Source organism: Indicator indicator, chromosome 28, assembly GCF_027791375.1.
Source record: "Indicator indicator isolate 239-I01 chromosome 28, UM_Iind_1.1, whole genome shotgun sequence".
NCBI classification, from domain to species: Eukaryota; Metazoa; Chordata; class Aves; order Piciformes; family Indicatoridae; genus Indicator; species Indicator indicator.
In genome coordinates, this window is record NC_072037.1 from 11,037,041 (window position 1) to 11,053,607 (window position 16,567).

Genomic DNA, 16,567 nt, shown 5'->3' on the forward strand with positions numbered 1-16,567 from the left:
CACCTCTTCCTTTCATCCTTCCCCCTTCTTCACCCTCCTCCTCCCTTTCCTTATCTCTTTCTCCCCCTCCTTTTCTTCTTTCCCACCCCTTTCCCCCCCTCTTCACCTCTTCCACCTCCCCTCCTCCCTTCAAGAGGCTCCCACACTACTTCCTCCTACAGATGTTTTCAAGGGAAGTTTCTCTGGCCGCAGGCACCTGGACATCAGTGACACAGTCTTAGCACAGGCATACACAGAAAATCCCACCTCTTTATTATGGCATATGGTATTTTTGGAGCTGTGAATACCACATGGGTATGACAAAAAGGGAAGGAGATACCAAAGGCTGAGATAGATACAGTCATGCCATCATCAATACAGCTTCAGAACGATGGATTTCCAAGATACAAAAAGTCTGGGGAGGTTAGGGGTTGGATTGTTTGTTTCCTTTTTTACATTTATTTCAATGTACATTGTTGGGTGAGTTTGCTTTAGAACCAGAAGAGAGGAAAAAAAAAAAGGAAAAATAATTCAAGATATGCCAAGAACAACTACAAGCAGGATTCATTTTAATGGTTAACAGAAGAACTTTTTGTAACTTTGCTCTAGAACAGCATCTATAAACACACGTAACAAGAGGTCAGCAACTATACAAGAGGAGATTTCACCACAGGAATCAAGTCAGGAGGGAAGGAGGGGGCAGGAAAAAAGGAGGGGGGGGAAAGAATCTGGAACTTTATGGTTTTATTTGGTCACAAAGTTTGAGCTGAGTGTTTGAAATGAAGCACCCTTCAAAAAGATGCAGTACTCCTAGTTGAAAACAATACAAAAACTTCCCAAGAGAACTAGGATCTATATTCTGGGGGAAGGGAGGGAAATAATAATATTAAACCCCCCCCAAAAATTAGAAATAAAACAGCCATGTAAAAAAAAAAATTAAAAAATTAAAATAATAAACCAACAAAACCAAAACTTCCACACACCTCTAGGCTGGCAACTGAAGTCACTGGAACAAAGCAGGCTGGCAGCTCTTCCTTCAAGCAACTCCAGCACTCAGAAGTAGGAAATGTCACCATTACAATACAGTATCTCTGTCTGGGGGGGAGGGAGGGAGGTGTCCAAACCAAAGCTGACACTTCCAAGGCGATGTCAGAAGGATCCATTTGTCTGCCAAAAAGATTAGGCAAGGAAAAAAAGGAGACACCGCATTTTTATTTCTTTTTTTTTTTGCTTTTTTGCTGTGTTTTTGTTGTGTGGTTTTTTTTTTTTTCCCACCACACTGCCCAGTTTTTAAGCTGTTTCCTTTGGGCTAAGACTAACAAGAAACCACTTTACCAAACGTTCTTCAGGTTTCCTGCTAAAGTGGATTTATTATTCTCATCTTGGGGGAATTTTGGGGAGGGTGGTTTGGGGTTTTTTTTGTTTGGTTGGTTGGTTGGGATTTTTGTTGTTGTTGTTGTTGTTATTTTTTTCTCTTTTATCATTTTTTTTAAAAACATATTTTTCCTGACAGTCTCTGAAGTGATCCCAGAAGGTTTTTAACAGTCACTCTTCCACAGTTTGATTGTTTTGTCGTTTTCTAGTGCCGCTGATGCGATGATGTTTTCTGTCGGGTGACAAGCTGTGGAGATTACCACATCTAAGCAAAGAAAAAAATAGAGGAGGGGAAGAAAATAAAAGAGGAGAAATATTACTCACAGAAATTAAAAATCTTGCCTCCTAGCTTTAGTCCCCTCTGCTGAAACCCCATCTCTAATATTGCCTCCAGTTCTGGTGTCCCCAGCAGAAGGGCACTGAGATGTTGGAGTGAGGCCAGAGGAGGCCACAAGGATGATCCAAGGGCTGCAGCACCTCTGCTGTGAGGACAGGCTGAGGGAGCTGGGGGTGTTCAGCCTGGAGAGGAGAAGGCTCCAGGGAGACCTTAGAGCTGCCTTCCAATAGCTGAGGGGAATCCTACAGGAAGGCTGCAGGGAGACTGTTCATGAGGGAGACAGGACAAAGGGGAATGGTTTGAAGCTGAGGGAGAGCAGGGTTAGGCTGGAGTTGAGGAAGAAGTTCTTCAGTACCAGCATGGTGAGAGTCTGCATTAGGCTGCCCAGGGAGGTTGTGGCTGCCTCCTCCCTGGAGGTGTTCAAGGCCATGTTGGATGAGGCCTTGAGCAGCTGAGTCTAGTTGAGAGGTATCCTGCCCATGGCAGGAAGGTTGGAGTAGATGCTCTCTGAGGTCCCTTCCAACCTGAGCCATTCTATGATTCTACAATTGCTACTACACTTGAAAAACAGCACAGCCAAAGGATTCTTTCCTCCTATCAGAATTCCAAACATATTATTCACAAATAGCTTCCAACTATGCCCTCAGCACAAGCTGACACAAGGGGTGTTCCATCTGTTAAACCAAAATCTTTTTCCACACCTGTGTGTCCTTGTAATTTCTGTACAATCTCTTTTGTCTGAAGGTTCCAAATATAAACCAGGTTGTCTTCTGAACCAGACACAATCCACTGGAGGGGCAGAGAAAAACAAACAAACAAAAAACAACAAAACACAACAGTTAATCTTTCTCCTCAGCTCCAACTGAAACAATTCATTAGCATCATATGAAGACTTCCAACATGCTTGATGGGTTTCATTCTTTCAGCCTCTATTCAGAGCATACAGGCAGCAGAAAGCTTTGTTCCACCCTGGCCTATGTCAGAGGAGGAAAACCAACAGAGCAAGAAGTGCTCAGGTGGATCTGTGTAAGGACTTCATCTCTTCTGATTTGTTCTGTCACCTCAACCAGAACACATCACCCATCATCTGACAGCTGACTGCTGTGTGGCTATGATCACCCCACAGACAAGCAGCTGCTCTCCTGCTGTAGGAAGGTTCTTTGCTACTGCTGCAGCAGCAGGAACATGAAATGGGGCACTGGGTCCACCTAGAGACCAACATCAGCCTGACAGAGTTGGGGCTGTTCAGCCTGGAGATGAGAAGGCTCCAAAGGGACCTTCTGGTGGCCTTTCAGTACTTAAAGTGGCCAGTTAAAAAGATGGGGAAGGACTCTTGATCAGGGAGTGTAGTGACAGGACAAAGGGTGATGGTTTAAACTAAAAGAGGGAGATTCAAAGTAGAAAGCAGGAAGAAAATTTTTCACACTGAGGATGGTAAGACCCTGGCCTAAGTTGCCCAGAGAGGTGGGAGTTGCCCCATCCCTGGAACCATTCTGGGTCAGGTTGTTTGGGACTCTGAGCAACCTGCTCTAGTTGCAGATGTCTGACTGCAGGGGAGTTTGACTAAATGAGCATTAAAGGTCCCTTCCTACCTAAATCATTCTATGACCAGAATGCTCAGAGGGACCCTTCTAGAACACCCTCTTCCCCACTGCACTATGGCACCTGTGAACCAGGTATCAAAGAAGGTTTTTCCATCCCCAAACTCCTGTTTCTTCTACAGAGAAAAGCAGTAAAAGCATCACATGGGTAAATAAGCATCTCAAAAACACACACTAACCTTTCCACCAGTAACAGAGAAATTAGCAAATATGCAATACTTCTCATTTTTGTGTCCTGTGTAGGTCTTCAGGCACTGAAAATGAAGAGCCACAAGTCACTAACACAGCCAGGAAGTCATTTTCTCAGTCAGAACAGACTAAATACATCTGCTTGTGTTTCCCACCCTGCCAGCTTATCCAGAGGATGCAGAGGGCATCTCTGCCCTAGAACACTAAACACTTTTGAGGAACCCAACAACACAACCCTAAATCTGTCACTACCACAAAGACAGCAACAGCAATTTGTTGTTCATAAAGAGAAAAATGCAGACAGTTTTATTTAATGTCTTGGGGCTATTTAGGAGTCCAACCACCTCTTTTTTTCTTTTTTCCTCCTCAAAGGCATTTTTAATCCTCTCCACTAAAAGGGTAACAACTTCTTTTATCTCTAATATTCATAACAGGTTAAGCAGGTTTAAAAAGCTCCTATGAAATCCAGATTTTCCTTTAAGCTTAGTTAAGTCCACATAGCAAGGCAGGATTGGTTTTACCTTTCCTTTGCTGTAGTCCCAAAGTTTAAGAGTGCTAGAAAACAACAGCAAAAAAAAAAAGAAAATATTTTAGTTCTTTTTGCTATGATAAAGAGCAGCAAAATAATTTTATCTGATACTCAAAACACTCCCAAGCCTGTCTTTATTTGGTTTGTCAAATACTTACTTGTCCAAAGTTGCAGCTAATATGTATTTGCCATTTGGTGAGAATTTCACAAAAGACACAGGAGGGTTATCATCATCTACAAGGAAAACAAAACAACATTAACCAGTGCAAAAAAAAAACCCAAAAGCAGCATTAACCAGTCCACAGTTGTGTTGTCCCACAGACAGAGGATTTGTTTTGACAATAATTTGTTGTTAATTGTTTCACTGAATTAGACTGGAGCTTAGGAAGAAGTTCTTCAGTACAAGGGTGGTGAGACTCTGGAATAGGCTGCCTGGGAGGTTGCGGCTGCCTCCTCCCTAGAGGTGTTCAAGGCCAGGCTGGATGAGACCTTGAGCAGCTGTGTCTGAGGGATGTCCCTGCCCATGGTGGGGAGGTTGGAGCAGTTGATCTTTGAGGTCCCTTCCAACCTGAGGCATTCTATGATTCTACTACACAACACTCAAAGCTTGTTTCTTATAGCTCCTCTCACTGCAACAGATAAGACAGCACTCTACTAACAGAGTGGGGGCAAGACAGTAAAACAGAGGTTAAAGCTGCCACTGTGCACAGCAGTGATGCAGAATGTTTATGTCACAATTGCAGAACAAAAAACAGAGCACAAGCAAGAAATGTTCCTACTTACCAATCAGTGTTTTCAAGCACTGGCCTGATGCTGTATCCCAGATTCGACTGTTAAAAACACATGAGAGTCATCACTATTGGTTCTGAAGTCTCTGTTCTCATTTTAACACTATAAGCTTTAAAAAAAAAAATTCCTTTTTTTAAATGCAAAAAGGTTTGTGCAGTGGCACAGATAAAAAAACCACTTACCAGAGTCCATCATAGCTACTTGACACTATCAGGGATCCATCCCGATTAAAATGCACCTGGAACATGACCAAAGGACAAAACCAACTTTACTGATGTCCATAAAATCACCTTTTTAAGCTCTACTGGAAGTATTTCTCTTCTATCCCTGGCATTGTGGGTGGATAGGAGCAGAAAGCCACCACAATACAAAACCTAGGCGGGAGCTTAGAGGGATAACATCATCAGCCCCAAAATTTCTTTCCTCCTCAGTCTGTCTGGCATGATTGTAAAGAGGGAGGGATGTTCACAGCTGTTTATTCAAGCATCAGGGACTCAAATCCATGTTTCTTCAGAAGCTAAGCACATGAGCACACAGACACTGTGTTCAGAGAGCCTTAGCTGCTCGAATAGCAGCAGGATCAAAGCTGGGGGATAGTACCTTATCACTTGGAGGGCATGGAATTTTTAACCTCATACAGCCACACATCTTTGAAGATCAATTTATTGCCTTGAACTGCACTCAAAGTAATAACACAGGTCCAAAATCCATATCACTCTTAGAGTTCATTTCATTTTTTTGTTGAGCAGTGACCACTGGGAAATCCACCACAGCCTGTTCACTACACTGTGGAAGGGCTTAAAAATAAAAGAGTTGGAGCAGAAAGCCACAAAGAGAGGCAGGAGAGGAGCTCTGCTAAGCTAAATAAGCAGAGTTAGTGCATTTATTTATCAGAAAGGACTTACAGCTGAAACTGGGTCAGAGTGAGCAGGCAACGTCTTGAGGCACTTCCCTGTTTTCACATCCCATATCCTCACGCTTTCGTCAAACTGAAGATGGAAGAGATGCACAAAGTGCTTTAATGAGGCACCTGTTTGAGGCATGCAAGGTTAACACCTCAACACAGCTTGACTAGACACAGCTGCCCTTCCTCCAGCTGCACTGCAGCAGCAACAAGCCAAGGAGACAAACACCACCCAGAGCAAAACCAAGACTGGGAAGAGGGCTCCCTGAACGCTTCCCCTCCACACAGGAAAGCTGGATGATGAGGATGGGTTAAGGGTTTGACTGTGTCCCCAAGCAGAGACAGCAATGGCGCTGTGCAGTTTAACCTGACTACAAGCTGTGTTGGTGGAGGAAGGCAGAGAATTGAAATGGTAAGGGGTTGTGACTGGTATCACCCCCTGCTGCCAACCCTTGGCACCATGGCTAGCACAACTAAGGCCATTTTACAAGGCAAGCAGCCATTCTTTGGGCCTGAGCAGGTTATGTGTTCATTCCTTTTCCCTCATTAACAGGCCCTGAAAATCCTGTGAACCAAGCAGACAAAGCAAATAGATTTCTTCTTCTTCCCCTCCCCACCAACCTCAAGATTCCTGGGCACTGGGCCCATTACTCCCTTCCTCAGCCTTGAAGGCTGCAGGCACTTGGCCAGCCTGGTGGTGGTGATCACCCATTCCAGAAGAGGGAAACATAACCCCATCCAGAGCACTGTCTATGAAATCAAGCAGCTTAAAAGTCCTAAGTGGGGAACATAGAGCAGAACTGCTGCTGGACAGCAAGATCATGACCCCTTCAGCAGCTGAGGACACCTTCCTCTGAGGATTGAGTGATTCAAGTCTAGATTATAATTGTTGTATTGATACAGCAAACCATGAATCAAGATCTGATCAGATCTGCAGAGTTTTCAGGTGATTAGAACTTTAAGCTAGAATCTAGGTGATAGAAATGAAAAGTTGCATCATAAATTCTACATACCTATAAATTGTACTACATGGATCCTGCTGCTAGAAACCCAGTGCCACTCTAATCATAAATTCTGTGCTCTACTAATCATAACATCCTGTTAAGAAACTAAAGCTTTAACTGTGACTGTGATTTAGTGCTGTCACCATTCTGCCAAGGACCCCTAAAGGGACCTGTCTGTGCCCTTGGTGTCAGCTGACAGGGGTGTGCAGCACTTGCGTTGCACAAAGGAGATAAAAACATAAATCACTTACTGATCCAGAGACAATGAGGTTTGACTGAGGGTTGAAGTTGCAGCAGAAAACGTAGTTACTGTGCCCTTTCAATGTCTTCAAGCACTTACCCTGCAATAAAATTTAGCAAGAGTTAAATATATAGCATCCTTCAGCATGATAAATGCAGCTGGGTAAGCTGTACTAAGGTTAATCACTGTGCAGCACACAAACCATCCCTAACCCCAGACTCAGATGGGCAGAGGACCAGCTACAGCAAAACATCAGGAAGAAAAAAAAAAAAAAAAAAAAAAAAAAAAAAACGAAAAACACCCTCAACCCATGTTTAATGACTGCAGCCAAGCTGGAAACCATCTGGGCAACTCAGGAGGACAAAGCAGTTTAAAGTACCTACTCAAAATTCAACTCAATTATCCATCTCTCACTGCGCTCACAGAAAAGGACAAGGAAGAGAAGCAAGAAGAAATGAAGCTATGATATGAAGTCACAAAAAGGTTGCACCTGAGAGGCTGCTTTCAGAAAAGAAACCTGCAGTTGTACTGCCACCAGAAGGCTTGAGTGCTCTCAGCACATAACCAGACTCCTCATGGTGCCTAGAAGCATCCCAAAAGGAGAGAGCAAAACTCCCTCGTCCTCACAGCCCATTCAACCAGCAGCTTGTTATATGCAGGAAAGAACATCACCCAGAGAGGAGCCAGTGCTTAAAACTCTACCTTCTCTCATCACAGTACATCAAAGCTGCCTCTCAGAAGAGCATGAGTTAAGGTGCCAAAGCAGAGGAGAAGGAAGGTGAATGAGTTTCTACCCTTACCGAGCTTACATCCCATATTTTGAGAGTTTTGTCATCAGAGGCAGAGACAAGGAGGTTGGAATCTGATGACCAAGCAACATCAGAGATACCCTAAAACAAAAGAAAACAATTTTCTTCTCAGCTCCATTTGTTCACTGGCACAGAAAAATGGAAATCACAGACTGCAGATTAAGTTCAGCTGAAGCCTGAGAGAAAATTCAGCACTGAGAGCTGGGAATTCATTGATCTGACTGGGCTAAGAGCTCCTTTGACACTTGCTCCTTTTAAGCTGAGCCATATACTCCAAAAACATCAACGGCTTGTTCACATAGCTCTGACTCTGGTCAACACCCTTTCTTGGCCTTCAGAGAATCACAGAGTGGGGTATGGGTTGGAAGGGACCTTCAAGACCAACTAGTTCCAACCCCTCTGCCATGGGCAGGGACAGCTTTCACTAGACCAGGTTGCTCAAGGCCCCAGAAATCACACAAGGAAGTTTTGTATGACAAAGAAATCATTCAATTTTCCTTTGTCTCAGCTTGACAATCCTGGATGTCATAAAAACTATTGTATCTAGAAAAAGGACCTTTAATGATACTCCCTGAGATCCACTCTTCCACACTGTAATTTGGTGTCTTGGCAGTATGCTACATAAACCAATCTGAGTGGTTTCTCTCCGTGGCAAATGCTTTGTTCTTTATATTCTGAGTCCCTAAAGCCTGGAGAAGAACAAGATTCTACTCCTTTTTCTTTTAGGCAAATATTTATTCTTGCTTAGGAAACTTCAGTGTGTAAGAAACCTCTGAAAACAAACTCAAAGGGTTTGGGATTTGTGTTTTCTTCAGAACTTTGCAGAGTAAGTGGTGTGTTTATGCAGGCAAAGCCACAAGAAAAGTGTAGTCTCCTTAAAAGGCATTCCCATCCTGCTCCATATACAGAGGAAAGATGGAACAGGACACAGTGTTAAGAGCTGACAGGGATTTTCACCCAGGAAGGCACTGCCCCATGTCTGAGGTTGGTCTTGCTGAAATGGAGAGACTCAGGAAAGTGAACAGGCAGTGTGCATGCAGGTACTTCACCAGCACTTCACCCATACTTCCAGCCTGACCTGGTGTTACTTCAGCAATTCCAGTTCCAGGCTGTTGCACAGGGACTGTATAAACCAAGTAGTACAAAACAGACTGAAAACCAAACCTTTTACAAGTCAAATTAACCAAGAATGGAAATTTCTGGGGGAGGAAAAGAAAGCAAAACCCTTACAGGTAAACCCATGCCCAAACACACAGTGATCTTCTCATACTCACCAGTTTATGACCAGATACTGTTTTTTCAAACTTGCCATCATATGCTCCCCAAATTTTAATGAGCTTGTCAGCAGCTGGAAAAGAATGTGCCAATTAAAAGATTAACAGCACTAAAAGACACAGCTGTCCCTTCCAGGTGGCATGAAATATGTTAGCTACTCTGCAACCACTGAGCAGTTCTCCCTCCCCAGGCAGACCTGAGTGTCTCTCTAAGATGTAATTGGTACAGAATATTTTCTTACTCTCCAGACTGCAGCAGCTGAGATTACATAAACTGCCTGGAATGCACAGAGTCTCCAGAGCTTTAGTTTCTCTCTGATGACAACTTGGGTTTCTACATTTGTTTTAGATTGCCAGTGGTAAGAGAAGCACTGTTCCATAGGAATGCTGAAAGGCTTTTGCCCCAAAAAGAACAAAAATCACACCACAAGCTGGACTGAGTTAATGTCTGCAAAAACCCCAGTAGATTTATCCATGTTAACATGCAAAACACACCAGACTGATATTTCCCAGAGAAAGAGGTTGCAAAACCTGGATGAGTGGGGAGAGGGGGGATTTTTATGAGGATACTTCCACATAGAAATTATTTTTATATGGCTCACTACCCTGGTTTTAAGGCAACACACAGTTAAACCAAAGACCTAAATCATTCCCATGGCTAGAAGATGTTCAAGTGGCCCTCAGCATCATATCCAAAAATGTTCTTTCCAATTGCCCTTTCCTTACATCTAGATCCTCCCTGGATCACCCAGGGACAGATAATCACTTTCTCAAAGGAAAGCTGTCAGCAATATTGACTGCCAAAAAACTTTTAGGAAATAGTAAAGCTGACAGGAAGAGGACTTGATCTGCCACTTAAGACAGTAAACAGTGAAATGCTCTTGACAATAACCTTCTGTACCCTTCAGTGAGGTAGTGAAAGGCTCTGATGTATTAAACACCACAGGTATGCTGACAGAAGCATGTGGCCAGTCCTCCACACCACACTCTGCAGCCCAGTCTACCAGCACAAAGCCACCTTCCTCACCTCCCAGAGCTAAGCTTTGCCTGAAGATGCTGCACACAATGTTTAATTTAAAAGCTTAGGCCGTGTCTTTAATGACTGTAGAAAAGCACATGGGGTTTCTCTGCACAGGAAAAGAATCCTGTGTTTGCTTTTGCCCATCTGCTCAGTAAAGGTGAGGACTTTCCAACAAGGCACCACATAGACCCTGTGTTCAAAGCATCAGAGCTTAAAAAGCTTAAAAGACATTATGCCAGAGACTGACAGCTTGGGTATTGTTCCTTTTAAGCAAAATCCATGACATCCTTCTTCCATCTGATGGAGATAACACTAAAGACAGGCAGTTCTCAAAGGCCCACATTTAAATGAGATCAAAAGACAGCAATACTTACAGGAGCTGGCGAGCCACTCCCCATTAGGACTGAACTTTACTGAGGAGACAGCTTTTGTGTGTCCTGCTAACGTGAACTTTAGAGCATAGTTTGGTTTTAGTGGTGCAGGCTGAAAGAAAATATACAGGAATGAGTTGAATAAATTCCCAATTTAGGACCTCAGCAACAAGCTCTGTATCAGACTGGGTCGCTATAGCCATGAACTGCATGGATCTTCACCATAATAGATTCCAGTGCTTACATTCCTCCCCTCATCCCTTCTCTCCATCCAGAACAAACTACAGAATCAAATCAGAACCACAGAAACGTTTCAGTTGGAACAGTCCTTTCAGATCACTGAGTCCAACTCTTCTCTAACTCTACCAAGTCTGGTGCTAAACCATGGCACTCAGCACCACAGCTCTGTGCCTTTTAAACACCTCCAGGGATGAGGATTCAACCACCTCTCTGGGCAGTCTGTTCCAGTGTTTGAGAACCCTTTCAGTGAAGAAGTTTCTTTTAATGTCCAACCTAACCTCCTCTGGTGCAGCTTGAGCCATTTCCTCCCATCCTATCACTAGTTACTTGGAAGACCAACCCCACCTGGCTCCAACCTCTTCTCAAGGAGTTGTAGAGAGCCAGGTCTCCCCTCAGCCTCCTTTTCTCCAGGCTAAACAATCCCAGTTCCCTCAGCAAAAGACTTGTTCTCCAGACTCTTCACCAGCTTGTTGCCCTTGCTGTCTGGGGTTACAGGCACAAGACCAACTCATTTCATCCAAGCCAATAAAACCCAGCTGAGAGTAATCCAACCACAAAGTGCCTGACAGATCGAAATAACCCTCTTGGTATTGATCTGTGTAGTGCCTTTAAGTGTTTGCAGTTTTCATCCTTATCATGAATTAAATCACAGGCCAATTTCTCCATGCTCCTAAAAAAAAAAATCTTGCCTTTTTTTTTTTCCCTTTTCACCCTTTGTGAAGGCTTCACAGTTAGACAATAACTCCTTTGTGAGCACCTACAGGCTTCAAAGAATCTGAATAATGATTGCTGCCCCACTTTGCAACTGCAGCCATAGATTCACCCATTCTCCAGTCACCTTTAGGCATTCCAAGGATACAAACCAACTCATCCTTTTTAATGCTCAGAGCAACAAGAAGCATTTCATGAGCAAGAACTTCCACAAAACCCTGGCGCTACGGAAGAGGCTGAGCTCCATCTGCCTTTCCCATCAAATCCTCTGTGTGTTTTCAGCTCGAGGCAGCAGCAGCAGAGATCTGGAGAAGCTCTTGATGAGGATTCAATCCTCTGGCTGTGGTCTGCCTGTTGAATATGCAGGTAGCTGCCATGTGTATTTACACAGATATTGTTCGGAGCCCCACACACACACACACACACCTTGCTCTGATTGGTCGAGGACGAAGGAGTAGATTGTGTTTTGGTGGATTCTGCATCTGGCTTCTTTTCTTCTGTTGCCATGGTTCTGGAGCTGGCAAGTGAGACTTATGGTGCTTGAAGGGGAGAATGAATGCACTGCTTCAGGAGGAAAAAAAAAAAAAAAAAAAAAGGCAGCACTTGCCACGGAGAGGAGAACCGCGCTGCAAGGAAAACCTGGAAATCAAACAGGAGAGTCTCACCAGCTGTCACAGAGCTCCTCAGCAGCTAGAAAGGGCAGATCAGCCTAACTGCAGGTCACTAGCAAACTCATATTCTCTAGCTCTTTAGCAACACAGCAGTATTTTAGGCATTCAGACCTGCCCATGTGGAAGACCAAGAACCCAAGTCACGGCCTTCCAGCACGTCTTGGAAAGCTTTTCTCCACTCTGCTCCACCCCAGAGAAATCAACCTGAGGGGCTTCTAGAGACAGAGGGGTTTTCATATCTTAGTGCCCAAAATATTTCTACCAAGTACTTAATACACAGTAGAAGCACAGAATGGTTCAGGTTGCTGTTTAGGTAAAGACATTTAAGATCAAGTCCAAACACTAACCCAGCACTGCCAAGTCCACCAAGACACACCAGTCTCTAAGCAAAGGTGGGAGAACAGTCTACAGCCTCCAAGGCCTTTCTTTGCCTCCTTTATTAAGGTACAGAATACAAGAAGACAAAACCCAACAGGCATTTCCAAAGTTTAAGACCTTTCCTTCACAGAAACACAGAATGGTTTGGGCTGGAAGGGACCTTCTAGACCATCCAGTTCCAACCCCCCCTGCCATGGGCAGGGACACCTCCCACCAGCCCAGGTTGCTCAAGACCTCATCCAATCTGGCCTTGAACACCTCCAGGGAGGGGTCATCCACAACCTCCATAGGCAACCTGTTCCAGTGTCTCACCTCCCTCATGGGGACAATTTCTTCCTGATATGTAATCTAAATCTATCCTGCTTGCAATGCAAGTTATTTCAGGCTCATATTTCCCTCATAAAATGGTTTGAGCATCAAATCACATCCTTCCCCACCCTAGACCTCCACCTGACTGAAAGCCAGCCTTGTCTTAGTCTCATCAGACTTGCTTTCTGTAACAGAACCCAATCCTGCACCGTGCCAGCGCTCCGCAAGCAGGGTTGATGCTGCAGAGGGAACAAATCTCCACTGCAGCTCAGCAAGGTTTAGCTTAGCAATGGAACTGAGCTAAAGACCTCAAGCTGTAAGGGTCTCTCTCCAAAGTAGGCTCCCCATAGCCCACCACTGGCATCATTCTCTTTGGGATTTGGGAGCAGGAGCATTTGCTCTTCTAGCAACTGCTGGCATCTGAAGCATCTCCTTCTCGGGAGGGCGCAGAGGAAGGCACTACCAGTTGCTCTCCTGCTTTAATAAGCCCTCTCTCCACAGCCTGGGTAAACTGCTGGTCGAAACAATAAGAAATTAAAAGTTTTCTAATGCAGATTAGATCTGTTTCATCTGGAATTAATCTGGGAACTTGGACGAGCATGGATCTCACTGCCAGCACTCAGCACCACAGCATCCCCCTGCACAAGCCTGAGACCCAGCAGCCCCCACCCCTCCCTTTCCACTCCAGCACCGTTCCTCCACCAGCAGCTCCCATCCCTTCACCACCATCCCCCTAGCAGCTCCCACCCCTCCAGCACCTCCTATCCCTCCACCGACAATTCTCGAGCAGCTCCCATCTCTCTGGCATCTCCCATCCCTCCACCAGCACCCCTCCAGTAGCTCCCACCCCTCCACCAGCTCCTATCCCTCCACCGACAATTCTCGAGCAGCTCCCACCCCTCTGGCATCTCCCATCCCTCCACCAGCACCCCTCCAATAGCCCCCACCCCTCCACCATCAGGACCCAGCTCCCAGCCCCGAGGGTCTCTCGGGGGGCGACGCGCGTTCCCTACCCCCACCCCAGCACCGGCACACTCCCCACCGCTGCCCATGCGGTACCGACACGGCAGCACCAGGCCGCCGGCTACCAACCAACGCCCCTTTCCCACCCGCCCTCGCCTCGCCACGCTTGGGGCTGAGGGGTGACGGCAAGTTTCCTTCGGGGAGCACCAAACTTCGGGGGCGTGCTGGGAGGATCCTGGACCCCGGGAGGGGTCCCAGAGGGCTGCGGAGCCTCCCGCCCGCGGCACGCGCGGGCTCGCTGCGCGCGTCCCCCGCGAGGAGGAGGCGGGAAAGGAGCCGGAGAAGAGCGGGGCGGGGGGAGACGACGAAGGGGGGGAGTGGGCTCCTGAGGGAAGGCGGCGCCGCGCGCGGGGAACGGCGCTTGGTGAGGAGACGGCAGGAGAAACCGGCCCGACCCCCAGCCCCCGCCCTGCGCTTCACGGTGACTTACCGGGGGGGAGGGGAAAGGGAAGGGGAACAGGCGGAGGTGGCGGTGCCGCCGCCTCCTCCGCGGCGAGGAGGAGCGCGGCCGCGGGAAGGGGAGGGGGGAACGCGGCGGCGGCGGCGGCAGCTCCGGGGCCGCCAGGCGGGGGAATGTGAGAGGGCGCATGCGCGATGTGGGCCAAAGGCTGCACAATACCGCTCTCTCCCGGGAGGACTACGGATGGGCCCGAGAGCCAAAAAGGCAGCGAATACGAGCGCGGGCGGGCGGTGGCTAAAAGGGGCAGGCTCAGGCTTGGCTGCGGCCTTTCCCCTGTCCTCACTGGGAGGCGCTACAGAGGGGTGTAAACAGACAGGATCCAGTGGCTGAGGTCAGTGGGAAGAGGTTCAACAAGGCCAAGCGCTGAGTCCTGCACTTGGGTCACAACAACCCCATGAATGCTGCAGGCATGGGGCAGGAAGCTGCCAAGAGGAGAAGGATCTGGGCACTGGTCAACATCAGCTGAAGATGAGCCAGCCTGTGCCTAGGTGGCCAAGAAGGCCACCAGCATCCTGGCTTCTTTCAGCAGTAGTGTGGCCAGCAGGAGTAGGGAAGTGATTGTTTGCCTGTACTCAGCCCTGGTAAGGCTACACCTGGAGTACTGGCTTCAGTTTTGGGCCCCTCACTCCAAGAAGGACATTGAGGGGCTGGAGTGAATCCAGAGAATAGTTTGTGGAGGGCCTGGAGAACAGGCCTGTGAGGGAACTGGGCTTGTTTAGTCTGGAGAAAAGGAGGCTGAAGGGAGACCTCATTGCTCTCTACAACTCCCTGAAAGGAGGTTGGAGTGAGGTTGGGTTGGTCTCTTGTCCCAAGGTACAAGTAACAGGATGAGAGGAAATGGCCTCAAGTTGCACCAGGGGACGTTTAGGTTGGACACGAGGAACAATTTCTTCCCCAAAAGGGTTGTCAAGCCCTGCAGCAGGCTGCCCAGGGCAGTGGTGGAGTCCCCATCCCTGGAGGGGCTTCATAGCTGTGTAGCTGTGCAGAGGGACATGGTTTAGTGGTGACTTGGCAATGCTGAGTTATTAGGTGGACTTAATGATCTTAAAGATCTCTTCCATCCAAAACTAATCCACGATTCTATGGTCAGCAGGGAGGAGGCTCAGAGCTCCCTGTCATGCCCTGCTTCTACCACAGACGAGGCCCCTGAGCTGCTGCTCTTTCTCTGGGTCACTGTGGGTAGCAGGCATTGAGGGCAGCAGCCAGTGCCTTGCCTGGCATGTGGTGTGGGTCAGGGCCCCATCCAGCCCTGTGTGACATCCCCCTGCAGAACAGGCCACACTGGGTGTCAGCAGGCAGGGGGGTTAGATGTCATTGGCTCTGTTGATGTATGAGCCATTTAGCACCATGGTATCTGCCTGGGTGACAATACATCTGAGGCAGTTCTCATCGTACCAGGGTACAAGGGCCCTGACTCAGAAAAGTGTTTAACTTTGATTCATTAAGGCCAAACAGCCAACTTCAAGTTCAGCACTTTTCTGGAGAGCAGTGGTTTTTACTTCTGAACCACAACTCCACGCCACACAAAACACATTACAGTCTGCTTTCAGTTAGGAGGGAAGAAAAGGAGACACATGTCATTTACTGGCCCTTTAACACAGGAAGATCTTTGGGCTGCAAAAATTCTAGTGGCAGTTGAGGAAGCAAAACCAAAAACAACAAAAAAAGGCTGAAAAAAAAGCTTGTGGTACAGTCAAGCCAAGGCCCTTCTCCTCCAGCTTGCAACCCACTCAGCAGAAGTCTGGAGAATTAACCCTCCCATCTCAACTCAGGGAGGTAAAGCACAGACAGTTAGAGGAGCTGCACAGTCCCCACAACAATATCAGGAAAGAAATCCAATTAAATTCCTGTTGCTGATTCTTTCAGATGGTTTGGGCTTCAAGATTTCACTCTTTTAAAAATTAAATATGAAAGGAGAGAGCAGAAATCAGAGCAGCAGCAGAATGCTGTGTATTTCTACTACTTTCCTGGGAGAGGAACATGTATACAAATCCTATCTGAACTGATAGTACTGAACACTGCCTCTCTGGAACTTGAAAACTAACCTCAGCTGCAAATTAATTCTAGCCCTAACCAGCCCATTAGCTTCTGAGTGTCCCGAGTTTGGTTTTGTTTGTTTGTTTTTTTTTTTTTAAACAAGTTTAAAGTATGATAAACTCCATTTGGCAACCTCCTGGGTCACATGCTGGGCTGGGATTTTGACAGCATGGTGCTTGCAGGGAAAGGCAGCTCAGTGAGCAAGGGCATTCCTTTGGGACTGCACAATGTGAGTACCTGGGGATTTGCACTGACAGCCCTTTGTCTTCCAATGAAATTTAACTTGTGGGTTATGAGTCATCTGTGAGGGTCTTTC

The 16,567-nt window shown here is 46.6% G+C and overlaps 1 protein-coding gene across 4 annotated transcripts; it reads right to left on the reverse strand.

The window, feature by feature from the left end:
* Positions 1–247: 247 nt before the first annotated feature.
* WDR5 (WD repeat domain 5) lies at positions 248–11,918 on the reverse strand. 4 transcript variants are annotated; one of them, XM_054393293.1, is made up of 13 exons: positions 11,800–11,918; positions 10,426–10,534; positions 9,031–9,104; positions 7,757–7,837; positions 6,958–7,047; positions 5,704–5,787; positions 4,981–5,036; positions 4,793–4,839; positions 4,168–4,243; positions 4,002–4,035; positions 3,471–3,545; positions 2,392–2,479; positions 248–1,618 (listed from the first exon to the last, which is right to left on the reverse strand). In XM_054393293.1, exons 1-13 carry the CDS (start codon positions 11,878–11,880, stop codon positions 1,518–1,520), a joined length of 996 nt encoding a protein of 331 aa, XP_054249268.1. In that variant the 5' UTR covers positions 11,881–11,918; the 3' UTR covers positions 248–1,517. The 4 variants fall into 4 exon arrangements, with proteins under 4 accessions (XP_054249268.1, XP_054249267.1, XP_054249266.1 ...); XM_054393292.1 differs by having other exon boundaries at positions 5,707–5,787; positions 7,748–7,837; XM_054393291.1 differs by having other exon boundaries at positions 7,748–7,837.
* Positions 11,919–16,567: the final 4,649 nt, after the last annotated feature.